The sequence below is a fragment of the Oryctolagus cuniculus genome, chromosome 1, assembly GCF_964237555.1.
Source record: "Oryctolagus cuniculus chromosome 1, mOryCun1.1, whole genome shotgun sequence".
NCBI lineage: Eukaryota > Metazoa > Chordata > Mammalia > Lagomorpha > Leporidae > Oryctolagus > Oryctolagus cuniculus.
The window spans coordinates 145,228,699-145,245,235 of NC_091432.1; the positions used below are offsets into that span (position 1 = coordinate 145,228,699).

Below are 16,537 nucleotides of genomic sequence, written 5' to 3' on the forward strand. Positions count from 1 at the left end.
CGCTCGCCTTTCAAGCTGTCCCCGCGCTCTCTCTGCAGTCCCCTCCCTCTGCCTGCCTGCTGCCTCTGTGCCCTCGGGCACGTCACGGCCCGCTGGCTCTCGCGCCTCTCTCAGCCTCCCTGTGCGCGCGCCGTGCGGCGTCCGGGGCACACTCCTACTACCGCCTCGTACACGGCGTGACCCTCGCTTTCTCCCTCTGGCCCCTCTCTCACCTCTCTCTCGATCCCTCTGTCTCCCCTCTCTGGGGAGGGGGTCTCTCCTCCCGAGCTGTTCTGCAGTCTTTCCGGGCTTGCGCTCCTCACAGTCTCCCTCGTTCTCGGTCAGCCGGCCAGCCCCCTCCTTCCATCCCTCCTCCCTCTCTCCCCGGTTCCTCCCTCCGGCTCGGCCTAGGGGGTGGGGGGCGGCGGCGCGGGGCGGGGCGGGCCAGGCGGGGCGGGGCGGTGACGCGGGGCCGGCCGGGCAAGAGGCGCGGCGGCGCGGGGCGGGGGCGCAGTCCCGGGTCCGACCGGCCGAGCCCCGCGCGCCCCGCCCGCGCCCTGCGCCTCCGCCCGGCCGGCCGGCGGGGGAGGGGGCATGAACCGGCGCCCGCGCGCCGCCGGGAGCTGCGGGCCGGCCTAGAGCCCCGCGCGGGCCCCGCGCCCGAGCCGAGCCGCCGCCGAGCCCCGGGCGCCGCGATGCAGCGGCCAGGGGAGTCCGGCGCCGCGCGCTTCGGCCCGCCCGAAGGCTGCGCGGACCACCGGCCGCACCGCTATCGCAGCTTCATGATCGAGGAGATCCTGACTGAGCCGCCAGGGCCCAAGGGCGCCGCGCCCGCTGCCGCTGCCGCCGCGGGCGAGCTGCTCAAGTTCGGCGTGCAGGCGCTGCTGGCGGCGCGGCCCTTCCACAGCCACCTGGGTACGTGCGGCGGCCACGGGGCGCGGGCTGCTGGGCGGGAGGGACGAGCCGCGCCGCGGGGAGCCCTGGAAGCCGCCCTCGCTGCCCTCACGCCTGGCGCCGCCCGGGAGCGTCGCTCTGGGGGCGCAGGCCACCCTCACCCCCAGGCCCGTCTCGCGGGAGCGCTGCAGCCGGGAAGCGGAGGGTGCAGGCGACGGCGGCACGACCAGGCCTCGTGCCCGCAGACTGGGCCGAGGAAGCATTGGCTCTTCTTCCCAGCCGACCTCAGGCTTCCAGCACCGGAGGGGGCCGCTCTGGGGTACGGGCCGGAATTGCCCATCGCTGGCGCACGACCACTCTGCAGACCGCTGCGGGTCAAAGCGACCTCAGGCCGCAGGCGCCTGGGCTTCGCCGCGGAGAGTTGGCCGGGAGTGACCTCTGGAGAAGAGGCCCACGGCTTCGAGAGCTGGGTGCTGGCGCTGGCCCACGCCGCCGGCCCGGAGCCTCCCAGAGCTCGGCGCGCTGCAACGGGCAACCGCCGCTGCATCAGCCCTAGCGCGACCTGCCTGGGCCTTTCCAGGGGGCAAGCGGCCTGGCTGTGAGCGACCGCCGGGTGGCCCTTCCGCTTCCAGGTCTGTCCCCGGCTCCTTCCGTGGAGGGGCTTCCCCAGCGGCGCCCCATGCCCTCCTTGCTTTTCCCGGTTTCGCTGCACATCCATCGGCCTGTCGTCTGCCTCTCCTCGCCCTTACTATTCTAAGGACCCTTCTCCCCGTGATCCTCCTCCCCAAGTTCACCCTCATCTCGGCTGGACTCCTGCTGACTTCAGCGCCGCGAGGGTGGGGCCCGAGGGAGATACCTCTCCGGGAAGGAACCCCCAGTCCGGAGCCGCCTTTCCTGCACTCCTACCTCAGCTGGAGCTCGCCCGCCTAGGGGCCCGGGGGCCGGTTTGCTCGTTCTGGGCCCGTCTCGGTCGCAGCATCTCGGCGGAATTTCACCCGCATCTGCTCCGCTGTTAGTAATTCGTTTGAAGCGGGCAAAAAATAAAACCATTTTAGGACTAAAGAAGCCGGAAACGTCTTCGCAGGGAAGAGTCTGAACAGACAAAAGAAGAACCACAGTTTCCCTGCTCGCGGGGTGCTTTGGGATTTCCAGGAAGCTCCCGACCGCACCCCAGACGCCGCCCCTCCGCCCCGCCGCCGCGTGGCTGTCGCGCAGCGGGCTGGAGAGCCAGCGCTCACCCTCCGTCGTGTTCTTTTTTCGAACACTGCCATGCCGATCTGGGCCGGGCAAACACCCGTCTTCCGGACTCGCTGCGGCTTTTTCTCTTGGCTTTCCCTTGCCACTAAGGACACACTCTTGCCCGTCTTGCAACTTCGAACTTGTCCTCGGAGAACTCGAATCTTAGGCGGCTGGGGCCTGGGGCTCTGTAACCAGGCAGAGCACCCGGGTGGGGCAGGTCCGCCCTTCCACACCCCGGGTACGCCATGGTGGAGAGTCGCTCGGCACCGGGCGCAACTCCTCGCGCCCCGGGCCGGCATAGGTTTTGCGCCGGGTGGCACTGGCCAAGCGGCGAGCATGCCCGCGGCGCACGGTGCGGTGCCCCCTCCCCGCTGGGAGAAGTGCCGCTGGAACTCACCGGCTCCCCACCCTCTCTCCCCGCAGCCGTGCTGAAGGCAGACCAGGCGGCAGTGTTCAAGTTCCCGCTGGCGCCGCTCGGCTGTTCGGGGCTGGGCTCGGCGCTGCTGGCCGCCGGGCCTGGTTTGCCGGGCGCCGCGGGTGCGCCGCACCTGCCGCTGGAGCTGCAGCTACGCGGGAAGTTGGAGGCGGCAGGCCCAGGAGAGCCGGGCACCAAGGCCAAGAAGGGGCGCCGCAGCCGCACGGTGTTCACCGAACTGCAGCTGATGGGCCTGGAGAAGCGCTTCGAGAAGCAGAAGTACCTCTCCACGCCAGACAGGTAGTGTGGGGGCCAGCCTGGGCCAGTGGGAGTGGGAGTGGGAGAAGCGGCCCTGCCCTGCTGAGGGTGCGCCCTGCTCTTTTCAGAATAGATCTCGCCGAGTCCCTGGGCCTGAGCCAGTTGCAGGTGAAGACGTGGTACCAGAATCGAAGGATGAAGTGGAAGAAAATAGTGAGTGTCCCTGGTGGCATCTCGTCATTGTGTTCCGGGCCATGCCCGTCTGCCTCCCAAGAGCTGCTCTCCAGTGCCACCCTCCCCGCCCCCGCCCAACCCTTCGACTCCCTCGGTGCCTAGGGCCCTTCCTGGTCTTGTCTCGCGACCCCTGTGGGTGCCCTAGCAGAGCCAGCATTCCTTCTTGTTCTCTCCGCATTCTCTGGCCTCCTTGACAGCCTTGAACTCTCCCACCCCGCCTTGGTCAGACCTTGGGGCTACCTCTTCCCGGCGGCGCGCGAACGGCCCGCCAGACCCGAGGATCCGGGAGCAGCCTCAGATGGGCTTCGCCGGACCCCATGATCCCAAGTGAGCTCAGGGCGCGGGATCCCGGCTCATCACACTACTCTCTGTCGCAGGTGTTGCAGGGCGGTGGCCTGGAGTCCCCTACCAAGCCCAAGGGCCGGCCCAAGAAGAACTCCATTCCCACGAGCGAGCAGCTCACGGAGCAGGAGCGCGCCAAGGAAGCGGAGAAGCCGGCGGAGGTGCCGGGCGAGCCCAGCGACAGGAACCGTGAGGACTGAGTGCGGCAACGTGCCGGGCCCGGGACTCCCGCACCGCCCCGGCCTGGTCAGCCCGTGGGAAGCCATGAGCTGGTCCCTCTGCATCCACGCCGTTTGCTTTCTAAACGTTTCATTATTACTTTGAATGCGGACAATTCGGGGCCAAACAAGAAAGGACACAGACCCTGCAACCAAACCCAGGTCCCAGGGCGCTCCTGGGCCCCAACCTGGGAGACTCGCCTCCAGCGCGGCGGAAGCTACTCGGCTGCGCTGGAAGTTCCGCGGCACCGGGCGCTCCACGCGCACTCACGCCCAGCTCCTCGCCCACACCCCCACCCCGCCTCGGGCCGGCGCTCCGGGTCCGGACGCCGTCAGGCACACACCCGCTTCCGCGAGTCGGGGACTCGGCGGCCGGGCGCAGGCCACCTCGGCCGGAGACAGCACCCGGACTACCCAGCGGCTCGGCCACATGGCCGGGTCCCCGATGTCGCTGGGGCCCCTAGCCCCCTCCTGCAAAGACAGTGACTTTTTTTTTTTTCCAATAAAATATTTTATGACACGGTGGGGCTTGGTGAAGCGGCTTCTAAATCCGCGGGCAGGGGTTGGGGGTCGCGTAGAGGTAAAAAGTGCTCTCGCGACAGCTTCCTAAAACGCCCTTTCCATTGGCTGCGTCAAGGCGAGCCTTGCCTTTCTCCATGGGCCTAGGCTGGGCATGGCGGGTGGCTCACAAACTCGGGCATCCCAGGAATCACTTCCACTTTGGGCGAGAAGGGCTGGAGCCCGGGACTCCGTGGGCAGAAACAGTTTGGCTGCGTTGGGGCGTTCCAAACAGCAGGAGCCGGCGGTCTGCCGCGCTAGCGAACCGGTCCCGGCCAGAAGCCGCCTCAGTTGTTCGGTCAGTCTCTCCTGGGGCTTGACGTGTCCACTCTGAGGTCTCTGAGATGGTCCTGATTAGGCCTTTATGAGGGAGGCGGCGGGAAGCCAAGGACGCACGGCTGCCAGCCCACGTGTTGTAGAAGCAGCGCCGGCTTCCCAGAGCTTGCACGTAGTCCGCATCCGCAGACAGCGCGTTCTGGGCAGTGAGGGCACCCTGCGGAGGGACGCCAAGAGAGGACTCCCAGTGGCTCTAGCCCGGACGGGTGCAGGGCGGTCCCTTCCCGGGGCTGGGCAGTTGGGGCGGTGCGTTTCCCCAGGTGCCCCGGCTCACCAGGAAGATGTCGGTTGCCTTCCGGTTCTCCTAGACCCTCTCAGAGCTTGAACGTGGGTTGTGGTCTTTGCCCTTCGGCGATGGGGGGAGGGGGCAGGAGGGAGAGCAGAGTGTGGGGGTGTCGAGGTGGTCGCTTTACTGGTTAAAACTCCGAAGATAATGAAACTTGGCCAGGCGGAGTCCCAAGCCCGGTCCTTGGAGACTCCAAACTAGGAAAGAGGCTCGGGCACTCTGCGCCCAGCTGCAAGCTTTGTGTTTCAGAAAGCGACGTCCTAGGGCCCCAGACCTACAGCGACACAGCTTCCTCCCGCGCATCTCTGGGGTCTGGGTGGTGGTGGTGGTGGGGATTACTGAGGGCTTCTAGCGACCCCGGGAGCCCCAGCGGACAGCTCCCCGGCTACTCGCACACATCCCTTGAGGGGACTGCCCCCTTCCCAGCCTTGGCCACCTGGAAGGAATGAATCAGGACTCTGCGACTGCGCCTCCTAATTCCTTCCGGCCCTAGGGGTGACCTCCAGGTGGGCTCAACCTGCTGATCTGCCACCAGGCCGCCGCCAATTGACTGCTGTTTGACCGCCTGCAGTCCGGCCCTTTTCAAAGGACAGGAAAGCCTTGGTCTGCCCGGAGGCCAGTTCTGCTTTGGTCACCCATACAGACTTGTGGGAGGAGAGAGGGTACAGCCCTCCCAATGAAGAGGAGGCAGGGCAAGGGCTCTGTGGGCTGGGGCGACAGTTGTTTCAGGATCCTCTGCTTTGAATCTGAGCAGTGCGACCTTAGGCAACTTGTTCTCCCTGTGTATCAACGCCACCCTCAGGGGACTGGACCCTGCGGTCTCCGTAGGACCAGGGCCCTAAAAGGTGGGAGGAAGGAGGAGGGAGTCGGTGAACCCGGCGTCAGAGCACAGTCCCTTGTAGGTACAGATGGGTACCCTGACGCGGAGACGCCCGCCTCGAGGTCATGAAGGGGTGAGCGGGGAAAGCCGGGCCTCAAACCTAGGGAACCGGATTCCAGTGCGAGCAGGGGTGGGAGGGGTGGGGCGTTTTGTTTTGTTTTTGTCGTAGCCTGTGCAGCTGTGCTCCTTGCCGGAACTGGGGACGCGGCCACTGCAGCAGCAAGGGAGGAGCGGGCTGCGCGCTCGCCGCGTCCGTCCGGGCCTCCTTGGGACCCCACGAGAGTGGGGCGAAGGCACCGCGGTGATCATCGCCGCCTGAAGACGGAATCTCGCAAAGCCACGACTCTAGGTAAAGGGCCCCATCCTATTCCGCAGAAGCGACGCGGTCTGCCCAGCTGCGCGCCGGTCCCGGGCTCCCAGGCGCGGCCTGCGTGCCAACGGGCCCAGGCGACGAGCGCTGGGGTCTCCTCTGACTGCCAGCCCTGGAGCGCCCCCAGCTGCAGTCCCGGGGCTTAGGGAAGGCAAAGCCCCCTCGCTAAGTAAGGTCCCATCGCCCGGCCCCGCACAAGTTTCTTCTCCGCCGGGAGGTCCCGGGAAACGAAACGCGGAGACGGCGCGCGCGGCCGAAGCTGCGCTTAGCGGAGCCCGGGGGCCCACGGCTCGGGGAGGGGACGGGCTCGAGCGTCTCGCGAGATCAGTGGCCCTGGGGGAGGGGGAGCTCTCAGGACCGCCCGGACCCTCCGGAAGGGAAGGGCGGGGGAGGGAGGGCTGAGGATTAGCCTGGAAGCCGCCCTCCCACCAAGCGTGAAGTTTGCGCTCAGTGGGCTGCCTTCGAGGTGGCTGGCAAAAAAACGGGACTTTGGGGGACTGTTGGCTAAAGGGCCCGGCCAGGGATGGGGCGGGGGTCGCAGCCCTACTTTTTGGGACCCTGGCCTTGAGCCTGCCGTGGTGGGCACAGCCGGGTTCCTGGGTTTGAAAGGACAGAGCTAAGTTTGAGGCGGCGCTCACGCCGGAAAAGTTTGGGGACACGGAGAGCCCTTCGAAGTTGGCCTGGGGTCCGCAGCCCGCGCCAGTCTCCGACGGGACGCTGAATCAGCACCGCCAGGCGCAGCCAGGTGTGGGGGCGCCTTATGCTTCCCCCGGGAGCCCCACTTTTTTTTTTAAATAAATAAATGTTACTCGTGCTTGCTCCCCATCTCTGTCCTGGGGGAGGGTCACTGGTGGGGACTTGCAAGGTGGGAGGAAAGAAATACGGGTTGCGTTCGCCACAGCGTGGTCAGCCGTCTCCTGTAGCCGAGGGTGCCTTCTTACTGTGCCTGCGGGGAGCTGGGGCCCAGAGCCGAGCGGGCTGCGAGTGGCCGAAACGCTGGCCTCTCCACACGCAGCGAGCACTGCCGCCCGGCGGCCTCGCCTCCCGGAGCCCCGAGATCCGAATAGAAAGTAGGTGCCTGCTCTGTTTTCCCGACGCCGGACGCCTCATTTCGTTTCCGTCCTTCAGGGGACACCTATCCCAGAAGCGGCAGCCCGGGAGGAGCAATTAGGCGACATCGCTTGGTCCCACCATAGCTCCCCGGTCCACAGACGACGGGGCTTCTGCCCTCAAGACTTGTCCGGGCCCATGTTTCCCAAGGAGAGCAGCCGCCGCCTCCCACCCAACCAGCTCAGCGCGGCACTAGTCTTCGAGCTAGCGGGAGGGAAAGATTTTAAACATCACCGCTGGGTCCCAGCTGCAGGAGGGAAGGGAGCAGCCTTCCCGCTCCTGGTGGGCGGATGAGCAGTAAAGTGACCTCGCTCAGGGCCAGCTTGGGCGCTGGGCGCATCCCAGCCCGCTAGTGACTCCCTGCCGGTCGCTGGGCGGTCTCTCCTCTCTCCCTGGAGGCCCACAGGGCAGGGCTTTCTCTCCTGGCCCTACAACTGCATGACTTCAAAAAGTTGGATTTGTCCTCGTTCTCATACTATGTTACCATATATCCTCCACTTTATTATTTTTTAAACTTATTTTAAATAAAAAATTTAATTTATTCTATTTGGAAGGCTGAGGGAGAGATTTCCCATCTGCAGGGCTGGGCCAAGTTGAAGCCAGGAGGCAGGAGCCAGGAACACAATCCAGGTCTCCCGCATGAGTGGCAGGCACCCAAGTTCTTGAGCCATCACTAGTACCTTTCAGAGTGTGCATTAGCAGGAAGCTAGAATGGGGGGGTGGAGCAAGGATTTGAACCCTGGTTACTCCAATATGGGATGCAGGGATGTCTTAAGTGGTGTCTGAACAGCCCTCTCCTAGACCTTAAGACAGTATCTTCTGGATCCTTACGACAGTTGGGGTGGGGTGAGGGGCACCAGGCACTGTGGGCCAGGTGCCTGCTCTGTGTGACACCCTCCCTGGCAGGTGTACCGCTGAAGAGCCATTCTGAGGAGGAATCAGAAAGAACAGCAGTGGCCCCTGGCCTCTCAGGCTTGGGTTCCCTGATGGGTGGAGCCAGGAAGCCTAAGGTGGAGGGCCCCTGGGAACCTTCCAGGAGGTTCTGGAATTCGTGAGGGATGAACAGTTTAGCGGGGACATCAATCTGCTCACTGGTGAGACTGAGCTGAGTAATAGAGCCGGAGGCGGCAGGAGGGGTGGACCCAAGGGAGGGGGCTCTGACCTGGAGGAAGTTTTAGGAAAACCTCAACAAGTTGATTTCCTTTTTTATGACAGCTTAATGATCAGTGATTTAAAAAAAAAAAAACACCTATGTCCTTATGAGCTTAAAACAAGACCTTTGAGAAAGTATTAAACAGAAATTCCCAGTGATATAGAAGTAATGCTTTATTGCCAACATTGAATTTTCTCTCTCAGTGCTTTGGGAAGTAATCATGTATCTGACACCAGCAGCATCACGGGCTCTGTGATGTTTATCAGACTCTTACATCAGCCCTTCAGGCATCTATGGAGGGTGGTGTGCAGTTCCTAGAGCTGGGGACACCATTCTGACTCACTTGCTTACCCAGTAGCTAGGCGCCCCTGCTGCCACTTTGCAGGTAAATATGAAGCTCTCGAGATGCCAGCCAGCTTCTTCGGGAACACACGGACCGTAGCGGCAGCACTGGCTCTGATTTCAACCTGGTAAGTCTCCACCAACCCTCACCCAGCAGCTCCAAGCTCCAGCATGGGGTGCTGCAGACATATAGGGTCTCCGAAGCCTCGCTTTCTGGAACGATTCTTACCCATTCGTCCACTAAGCACCTGCTGTGTGCCAGGCACAGCGTGGGGGCGTGAGGCACAAGTGGTGAAGAAGCCACAGTTAAATCCGCCATGGGTTTCAGGGAGTGCCAGATGTCATGTGGAAAATGAAGAGGTGATAGTCAAAACTTGGAGGTGCAGACTTTAGTCGGGGTGGTCGGAAAAGGCGGGTCTCAGGAGCCGACCCTTCAGCTGGGACCTGGGTGACTAGGAGGCAGTGGTGGAGGCACCGCGAGCGCCAACGAACTGAGGCGGTTGTTCGGCGGAACAAGTATGGAGAGGCGGGGATGGTGGGGAGAGAAGGCGAGGGGGTGGGCCCAGGCACTGCGGGGTGGGCAGCCGGGCCCCGCGGAGGAGGAGGCACGGGAGACGCCCCCCCAACCCCGCCCGCCCGCCCAGCCCCTCAGAACTCAAACCTGAGCGGTGCTGCCCCAGCCCCACGGCAGCTCCGCCCCCACCAGGCAATTTGCTTTTTTCCCCCCTTTCTTTTTCATAAGGATGCAATTTTCTGCGTGCTTTAAGGACATTAGAAGGGCGTTTGACTGACGCGCCATGCGAAACGCATTAGCGGGGCTCGCGCGGCGGCGCTGCGCACAGGAAGGGGCAGGTGGAGGCGGAGCAGGCCCTAGGGACCAGGTGGGGGGGGGGCGGGGCACAGAGAGACGCGGGAGGGACCGAGAAATTAGAGCTGGAGAGACAGCGGGGTGTCAACAATAAGCAAAAATGGTGTCCAGAGTGAGAGAGGAAAAGAGGGAGAGGCAGCGAAGTGAAAGTGAGGGGAGAGGGGTGTGTAGAAAGGGGTGGAAAAGCCAGGAGGGTGGAGATGGGGCGAGGGAGGGGGGAGGAGATGATAAAAGGGAAGAGGATTGGCAGACCAGCTGCCCCCCAGCGCACCCAATGACCTTGGGCACAGAGAGGCCCCCGGTGGCTAGCCTGGCAGACAGTGGGGAAAATGGAAAGTGATGGCAAGCTTCCTGGCTGGCATTTCTACTTAAACATGGCCAAGCTCCCTCCTTCCTCAGGGCGCTCGCATCTGCTGTTCCTCCGCTTGCAGTGTCTTTCCCTGTGTGTCCTGCCCCTGCCCTCTGGGAGCAGCTTCCCTGCACTGGGCACCGTCCTGTGCAGCAAGGGACATGCACACTGCCATCCCAGAGCCAGATTCAGACCTTCCAGGTTCCTGCTGGGTCGGGACCCGCTGTGAAGGCACAGACGCTCACAGAGCAAGAAGGATGCTGGCTGGCACTTCTTTCTGCCTGCAGGGGCTCTGGGTAGGTTGGGGCTGGTCCCAGGGCCATGATCTTGCAGGGCGCCCTGTGGCTGGGACAGGAGCTCCAGGTGGCCTTGTTTCCCCACCTTGAAGCCTGTCTGAGATCCAGAGCCCTTCCAAAGCAGAGGCAAAGAGAGAAACCAGCTGGTGCCAGAGATGAGCTCTGCATGCCAGGCTGGGAAAGGGCCTCCCTGCCACCTCCTCCAGCACTTTTGGAGCACTGACAACAGGCGCAGCCTTGGCTAACCCTTAAGCCCCCCCCCCCTTTTTTTTGAAATATTTATTTATTTGAAAGGCAGAGTTATGAGCGGGGGGGGGGGAGGGTAGAGGGGAGAGAGAGAGAGAGAGAGAGAGAGAGAGATCTTCCATCCACTGGTTCACTCCCCAAATGGCTATAATGGCCTGCACTGGCCAGGCCAAAGCCAGGAGCCAGGAGCCAGGAGCTTCTTCCAGGTCTCCCATGTGGCTTCAGGGACCCAAGGACTTGGAACATCTTCCACTGCTTTCCCAGGCACATTTGCAGGGAGCTTGATTGGAAGTGGGGCAACTGGGACTTGAACTCACATTCATAGGATGCCAGCATCAAGGTAGCGGCTTAACCTGCTGTGCCACAATGCTGGGCCCATCCTTAAATCTTTGAAATACCAAGTCCATTTCTCAGATGAGAAAAATGGGGCTCAGAAAAGGGGGCTCATGGCAGGCCAAAGCAGCTTCCTGGCCAGCCCTGGCCCCTCAGCCTGGAGCAGATCCCCAGGGAAGGATTGGCTGGCTGAGCTGCATTAGAATTCAGGCCAGAATGCGGCTTCTGGAGGCGGTCAGTGAAAGGAGGCAATGTCAGGGTGCCTGAGCGATGGTAGCTTTCCACGCTGGCACAGCGGGACAGCGTGGGGTTCACATCCTGACCTCTCCACTGCTTAGCTGTGTGGCCTTGGGGAAGCCCCCCGCCTTCTCTGTGCCTGTTTCCCCTTCTTTGAAACAGGGACTAATAACAACATCTTACAGCCTCACTGAGGTGTCTGGTCACGTAGTGGGTAGGATTTCCTCACAGAAGATTTTTGGTATCAAAAGAAAGGTGTGGCTTGATTGTGTGGTGTCCTGGGACTGATGGGAGTTTTTGAGGTGGGGCACCCCGCAAGCTGCAGAGGGCACCCTGGTTCCAGACAAAGGAGGCAGTGGCTCCCCTATCCTTGCGGGCTGATAGAATTAGTGATGGCAAGAAGGGAGCCTGAAGTTTGGAGGCAGGCCCGTATGGGGGTCCTTAGGGTCTGCCCACCCCCTACCCTGCTCTCCCCCCATGTTTCTATCCTTGTCTTCATGGTGCTTATATTGGGTGCAACTTTTTGGGATTTTTATCAACTGATAGACTGGTTTGTCTGCTCTGGAAGGGCAGAGACCCCGCATGTCCTGGACCCCAGTTCCTGTGGCCAGGTAAGGGAACAGCAGGTGCATGTAGGATCAGAAGAATGAATGTCCCTAAGCCCTGCCAGGTACAGCCTTCAAGGTCCCGGGACAAACCCTCAGTGCCTGGTTATGCTCTGTGTGTGAAGCTCCCCTAAGACAAAAGTTAGCCCAACCTTTGCTCTTACAGTGTCTGAAATGCAACACCCTCTCCTCCCTGGGCAGGAGGAGGTGATTACAGGAAGAGGTGATTGGCAGAACCTTGGCGGCCTGGGCGTGGCCTGGGAAAGCTCCCTGGGTCAGGCTGCCCTGTTCCTACATCCCAGCGGTTCCCCGTCAGCCCGTCAGGCCCTGCAGTGAAGGAATGAATGATGGCGCAGGTCTGACCATCACCTGGAACTGCTGGCCTCCTCAGGGTTTCTGCTGCCACTATAGCCTGTGCCTGCAGCGGCTCAGCTGTGCCAGGGAATTCACAGCCTTTCACCCACCAAGCTGGTCACCACCCAAGTGCTGGGGAGCTTTGTGGTTACACACCTGGCCCCCGATGCCCAGGTGGGTGATGCTAGGGCGGGGGCACCGTGCACACTGGCTCCCAGGGCTTCCCTACAAGGTCAGCTTCCAGCTGCCCCCTCCGTGGTGCTGTGCTACTGCCCTCCCTCTAATCTGCCTGCCGGGTGGCTGCTGGGAGAGGTGACTGCAAAAGTGGCCCAATGCTTGTCTCCTAACAGCTGGGGTCCAGACAGAACTTGATTTAAACCCCAGAATAGCCACACAACAGCACTGAAACCATGCAACAAGTAGGTGCAGGGTGAACTTTGAGGACACCGTGCCCGGGGAAGCAATCCAAGCACAGGAGGACTGGCTCCGGGTGGCCACACTTATCTGAGGCATCTAGAGGAGACAGGGTCACAGCGACAGAGTGGAACAGTTGCCGCCGAGGTGCAGGTAGCCTCGGTGACTCGGTTCTCACATGTAGCCCTTAAGCAGAACAGTAGAACATGCAGGAATAGGGCGTCCTGAGACGGGGAGTGGCTGGCTCTGTTCTAGTGCCCTCCAGAATCAGCTGTCCTGAAGGACAACTCTGGGGTGTGAAACAGGGCGGCCGCTTTCCAGGTTCCCTCCGCTTTCCAGGCGCCCTCAGCCGCAGCGCCAGTGGGGTGTGTGCAGAAGAGGCTCCGTCCCCGCCAGGCAGCTTTCTGGGCCTCAGGCAGCTGGCTCACAATAGATCCTAGGCTTCTGTCACCTGCTGCCCGTCTGAAAGTCACAAACTCACCCTGTGTAGCTTGTGTGCATGACGTTCCCTCTCACTGACCACAGACAAGTTTCTGACCCGTGCACAGTGCGTCTGCTTCTCTGGGGGCTGGGGCCGGGGAATGGAGAGCTGGTGTTTTGCAGGGACAGAGTTTCAGTTTTGCAAAATGAGAAGTGTTCTGGGCATGGATGGTGGGTAATGGTGTGACTGTGTTTAGTCTCTGAACTGGACACTTGAAAGTGGTTAAAGTAGAGAACTTTATGTTGTGTGTACTGTACCACAATTTAAAAAATGACTTTTTTTAAAAAAAAAGATTTATTTATTTATTTTAAAGTCAGTTACACAGATAGTGGAGAGGCAGAGAGAGAGAGAGAGGTCTTTCATCCGCTGGTTCACTCCCCAATTGGCCGAAATGGCCGGAGCTATGCCAATCTGAAGCCAGGAGCCAGGAGCTTCTTCCAGGTCTCCCATGTGGGTGCAGGGGCCCAAGGGCTTGGGCCATCCCCCTCTGCCTTCCCAGGCTATCGCAGAGAGCTGGATCAGAAGTGAAGCAGCCAGGACTCGAACTGGCGCCCATATGGAATGCCGGCACTGCAGGCGGGGGCTTTACCTACTACACCACAGTGCCAGCCCCCCCAAAATGACTTATTTTAAAGGCAGAGCAACAGGAACAGAGAGAGAGGGAAAGACAGAGAGAAAGAGAGAGTCTTTCATTCATTGGTTTACTCCCCAAGTGACTGCAACAGCCAGGTCTGGATCAGATTGAAGCCAGGAGCCAGGAACTCCCTCTGGGTCTCCTACATGAGTGACAGGGGCTCAAGCACTTGGGCCATCCTCTGCTTCCTTCCCAGGAACATTAGCAAGAAGCTGGACTGCAAGCAGAGCAGGCAGGACTCACACCAGGAGCTCCGATAGATGGGATGCCACTGTTGCAAGCAGTGGCTTAGCCCACTGAGCCACAATGCCAGCCACAACCATGATTTTAGACAGTGTTATTGTGCCTGCTCAGTATAAGATTCCAGGTTTGTCCCATCTCTTCACTCTTTCATCTACTGCTTCATTCACTCAGCATTGATCACTGCCTCCTTCACTTGTTAGTACGTTGGCTGAGCACCTACAAGTGTGGACACCACTGAGGTTCTGGGATACAGATGTGAGCATGACAGGAGGGACCCATGCCCTGGGAGCCACCTCTGGGAGGGGGCAGACAGCAAGATGAATGAGTCATGTGTGTAACACATAGCAAAGTTAAAGGAGCTTTGGTGAAAATAAAACAGGGAAGGGGAATGGGGCCCAGAATTAAATAGGTCCCACTGGGGTGGTGATGCTGGGGAAAAGAAAGAAGGGGGGGGGACAGCAGGTGCAAAGGCCGGGGCAGTGTGGGTGTCGCTCCCCGTCTTCGTGGAGGAACGACACAGGACCCTGCGCTGTTCTTTTGTCTGCTCGGCCCTTCCCGGGTTTGCTGCTGGTTCTTCCCGGGTTGGCTACTGTCCCTTCCACCTCCGTGGAAGGGCGGTTCCCCCTGGCCACTTTTCCCCACTTCCGCGGGGGAGCGGCACACCGCCGGCCGGCTCTCTCGGGGGCTGCACAGGTGTTCCTTCAGATAGATGTTCCCCTTAGATGTTCCTGGTGCATGTTGTCTCTCTCCTCCTTTATAGTCCTCTTCCACCAATCCCAACTCTGCTACCCACACGCCGAGTACGCTGCTCTCCTCCAATCAGGAGCAGGTCCTACAGTTTATTGGTTGAACTGGAGGCAGCTGAGCAGAAGCTGTTTCTCCCTTCTCAGCGCCATATTGTGGGAGAGCAGATGCATAGAATAAGTCTTAATTCTAGTAACAGTCTAGTCCGAGTTGCTCCCCACAGTGGGGAGAGGCCTTGAGGCACGTGCAGGCCAAGACTTCCCTGAGAGAGGGTCTGACGGAGGCTGGAGGGGTCCCTCTCCCTATGTCTGGGTGGGTTGAAGGCCATGGCCTGGAGCTATGGAGGGGACTGCCATGGTCCAGCAGGAAAGGGGGTCTGGGGTCAGGGTATGTGTAGGTGGGTGGAGAGCTGGGTTCAGGAAGCATAATGCGGATGGAGCCTAGGTTTGCTGGTCCTTGGGTGGAGGATGTGTTATGGTGGGGGCCATGGGGGCCGTGGGAACGGAAGGCCGCAGGCCACACAGCGTAGCAGTGTGGGCTGGCACCTAGCTGCTGACAGTGCCTTGTGAGCGGCCTTCCAAGCAGCTGAGATTTGGTGTCTGGGCTGAGGGAAGGGCAGGGAACAGGCTGGGGGCCTCAGTGCACCCAGAGGTTAGGGGAGTGTCCCCGCAGGGGGATGAAGGAGGGCCACAGGAGAGGGTGTCCCGGGTCTCTGGGGAGGAGCAGGACTGGGGCGCTGTTTCCATGCAGCTCTGGGCAGCGGGCCCCAGGGCTGGAAGTCAGAACTGGCGGAGAGGAGCCCCTCTCCATGCCAGCTGCCAGGGAAGCCTGGAGGGGTGCGATTTGGGAGGGCCCCTGGGCAGACCCCGAGGCAGCTAGGCCTTCCAGTCCTTAGATCTGGTCTGGGAATGAGGAGACTGACACACAGATGAGCAGGTGAGACCTAAGGCCTCGTTTCTGTCCCCTTGCCCTGTTCCCAAAGCCCAGGGCCACTAGCCCTGCCTGCAGCGCCTGTGCTGGTGGGCAGAGGGGGAGTGACGGGGAGGACGCAGGCTCTGGACACTGGTGGCGCTGGGCCCCTGGCTCTGCCTCTGTCGACTGGGGCATAGTCTGTGGGTGTGCTGTCCTCTCTCTCGGAAGGGCTTGTTTGTGAGGGGGTGCAGTAGGTGGCCCATGCGTGGCTGAGCCCCCGCCCTGCTGGGGTCCCGTGTCTACAGGTCAACCCCGTCCATGGCCATCTTCACCACAAAGTACTGTTTGTGATTTTTTTTTTTGGAAACAATTTTTGTGAGTGACTCATACATTTAAAATTGTTTTAATCTGTTTTATGCTTGCGTATAAACGGGGCCGTGTGTTTCTTTTTATGAAAGGTGTCTTCTGCAGGCTGCTCGTAATATGAGCAGGAAGCTGTCCGATGAGGCCGGGGGTACTTATGGGGACACAGGGTGGTTGGCAGTTGCAGCAGTGCCCTGGCCTGCTGGCCCTGTGTGTGCAGCCTGCAGGCCTCCCGTATGGCGACGGTCACTTCCCAGGCTGCCGGGAAGGGGTTGCTCGGATTGGAAATGCTGACAGGTCCTGGTCTGGCCACTGGGTTGACAAGAGTCGGGGAGCAGGCAGCGAGTCCTCCTAGGGCTGGCTTAAGTTGCCGCATTAAGGAGGAGCAGCAGGGTGCTGGGTGTGCACTGGGGAAGCTGAGTGGGTGAGACAGCCCCACCTCCGTCGGTCCACGTCTGTGAGGACATGGGCTGTGAGCAGGCACTCCCTGCCCTCCTGTCCCCTCTCCAGCTGCCCCGCCTCTCTTTCTGCTGCAGGCTCCCAACTGCCCTGGCTTGCTGGCTACTCCTGCAACACCTGCCCCAGGGCCTTTGCCCATGTTGTTTCCTCTGCCTGGGCTCTCCTCCTGCTGACCTGCCCATAGCCCATGGGCTACTCAGATACTCAGACACCATCAACTTAGTGTGCCCCCACCCCATGAAATTCAGGTTAAAGCCCCAGCCCCGCCCCTCCTCATCCCTGCTGTGAGCTCGCTCCCCTGTTGAGCACACATCTGCTGCCCTTATTCTGCTCTGGCTTTCTCTCCCTCTCTCTCTCCAGAGTGAAATCTCCAAGCATGCTGGTC

The 16,537-nt window shown here is 61.2% G+C and overlaps 1 protein-coding gene across 1 annotated transcript; it reads left to right on the forward strand.

Annotated features, from left to right (window-relative positions):
* Positions 1-465: 465 nt before the first annotated feature.
* On the forward strand, positions 466-4,096 carry BARX1 (BARX homeobox 1). Its single transcript, XM_008258238.4, has 4 exons — positions 466-894; positions 2,536-2,827; positions 2,914-2,998; positions 3,397-4,096. Exons 1-4 carry the CDS (start codon positions 675-677, stop codon positions 3,559-3,561), a joined length of 762 nt encoding a protein of 253 aa, XP_008256460.2. The 5' UTR covers positions 466-674; the 3' UTR covers positions 3,562-4,096.
* Positions 4,097-16,537: the final 12,441 nt, after the last annotated feature.

Bases quoted from the DNA above. Each gene is read 5' to 3' on its own strand.
- BARX1 (XM_008258238.4), top strand. From the start codon at position 675: ATGCAGCGGCCAGGGGAGTCCGGCGCCGCGCGCTTCGGCCCGCCCGAA. The intron at 895-2,535 runs GTACGTGCGGCG...CTCTCCCCGCAG, and splicing joins GCCCTTCCACAGCCACCTGG to CCGTGCTGAAGGCAGACCAG. The intron at 2,999-3,396 runs GTGAGTGTCCCT...TCTCTGTCGCAG, and splicing joins GGATGAAGTGGAAGAAAATA to GTGTTGCAGGGCGGTGGCCT.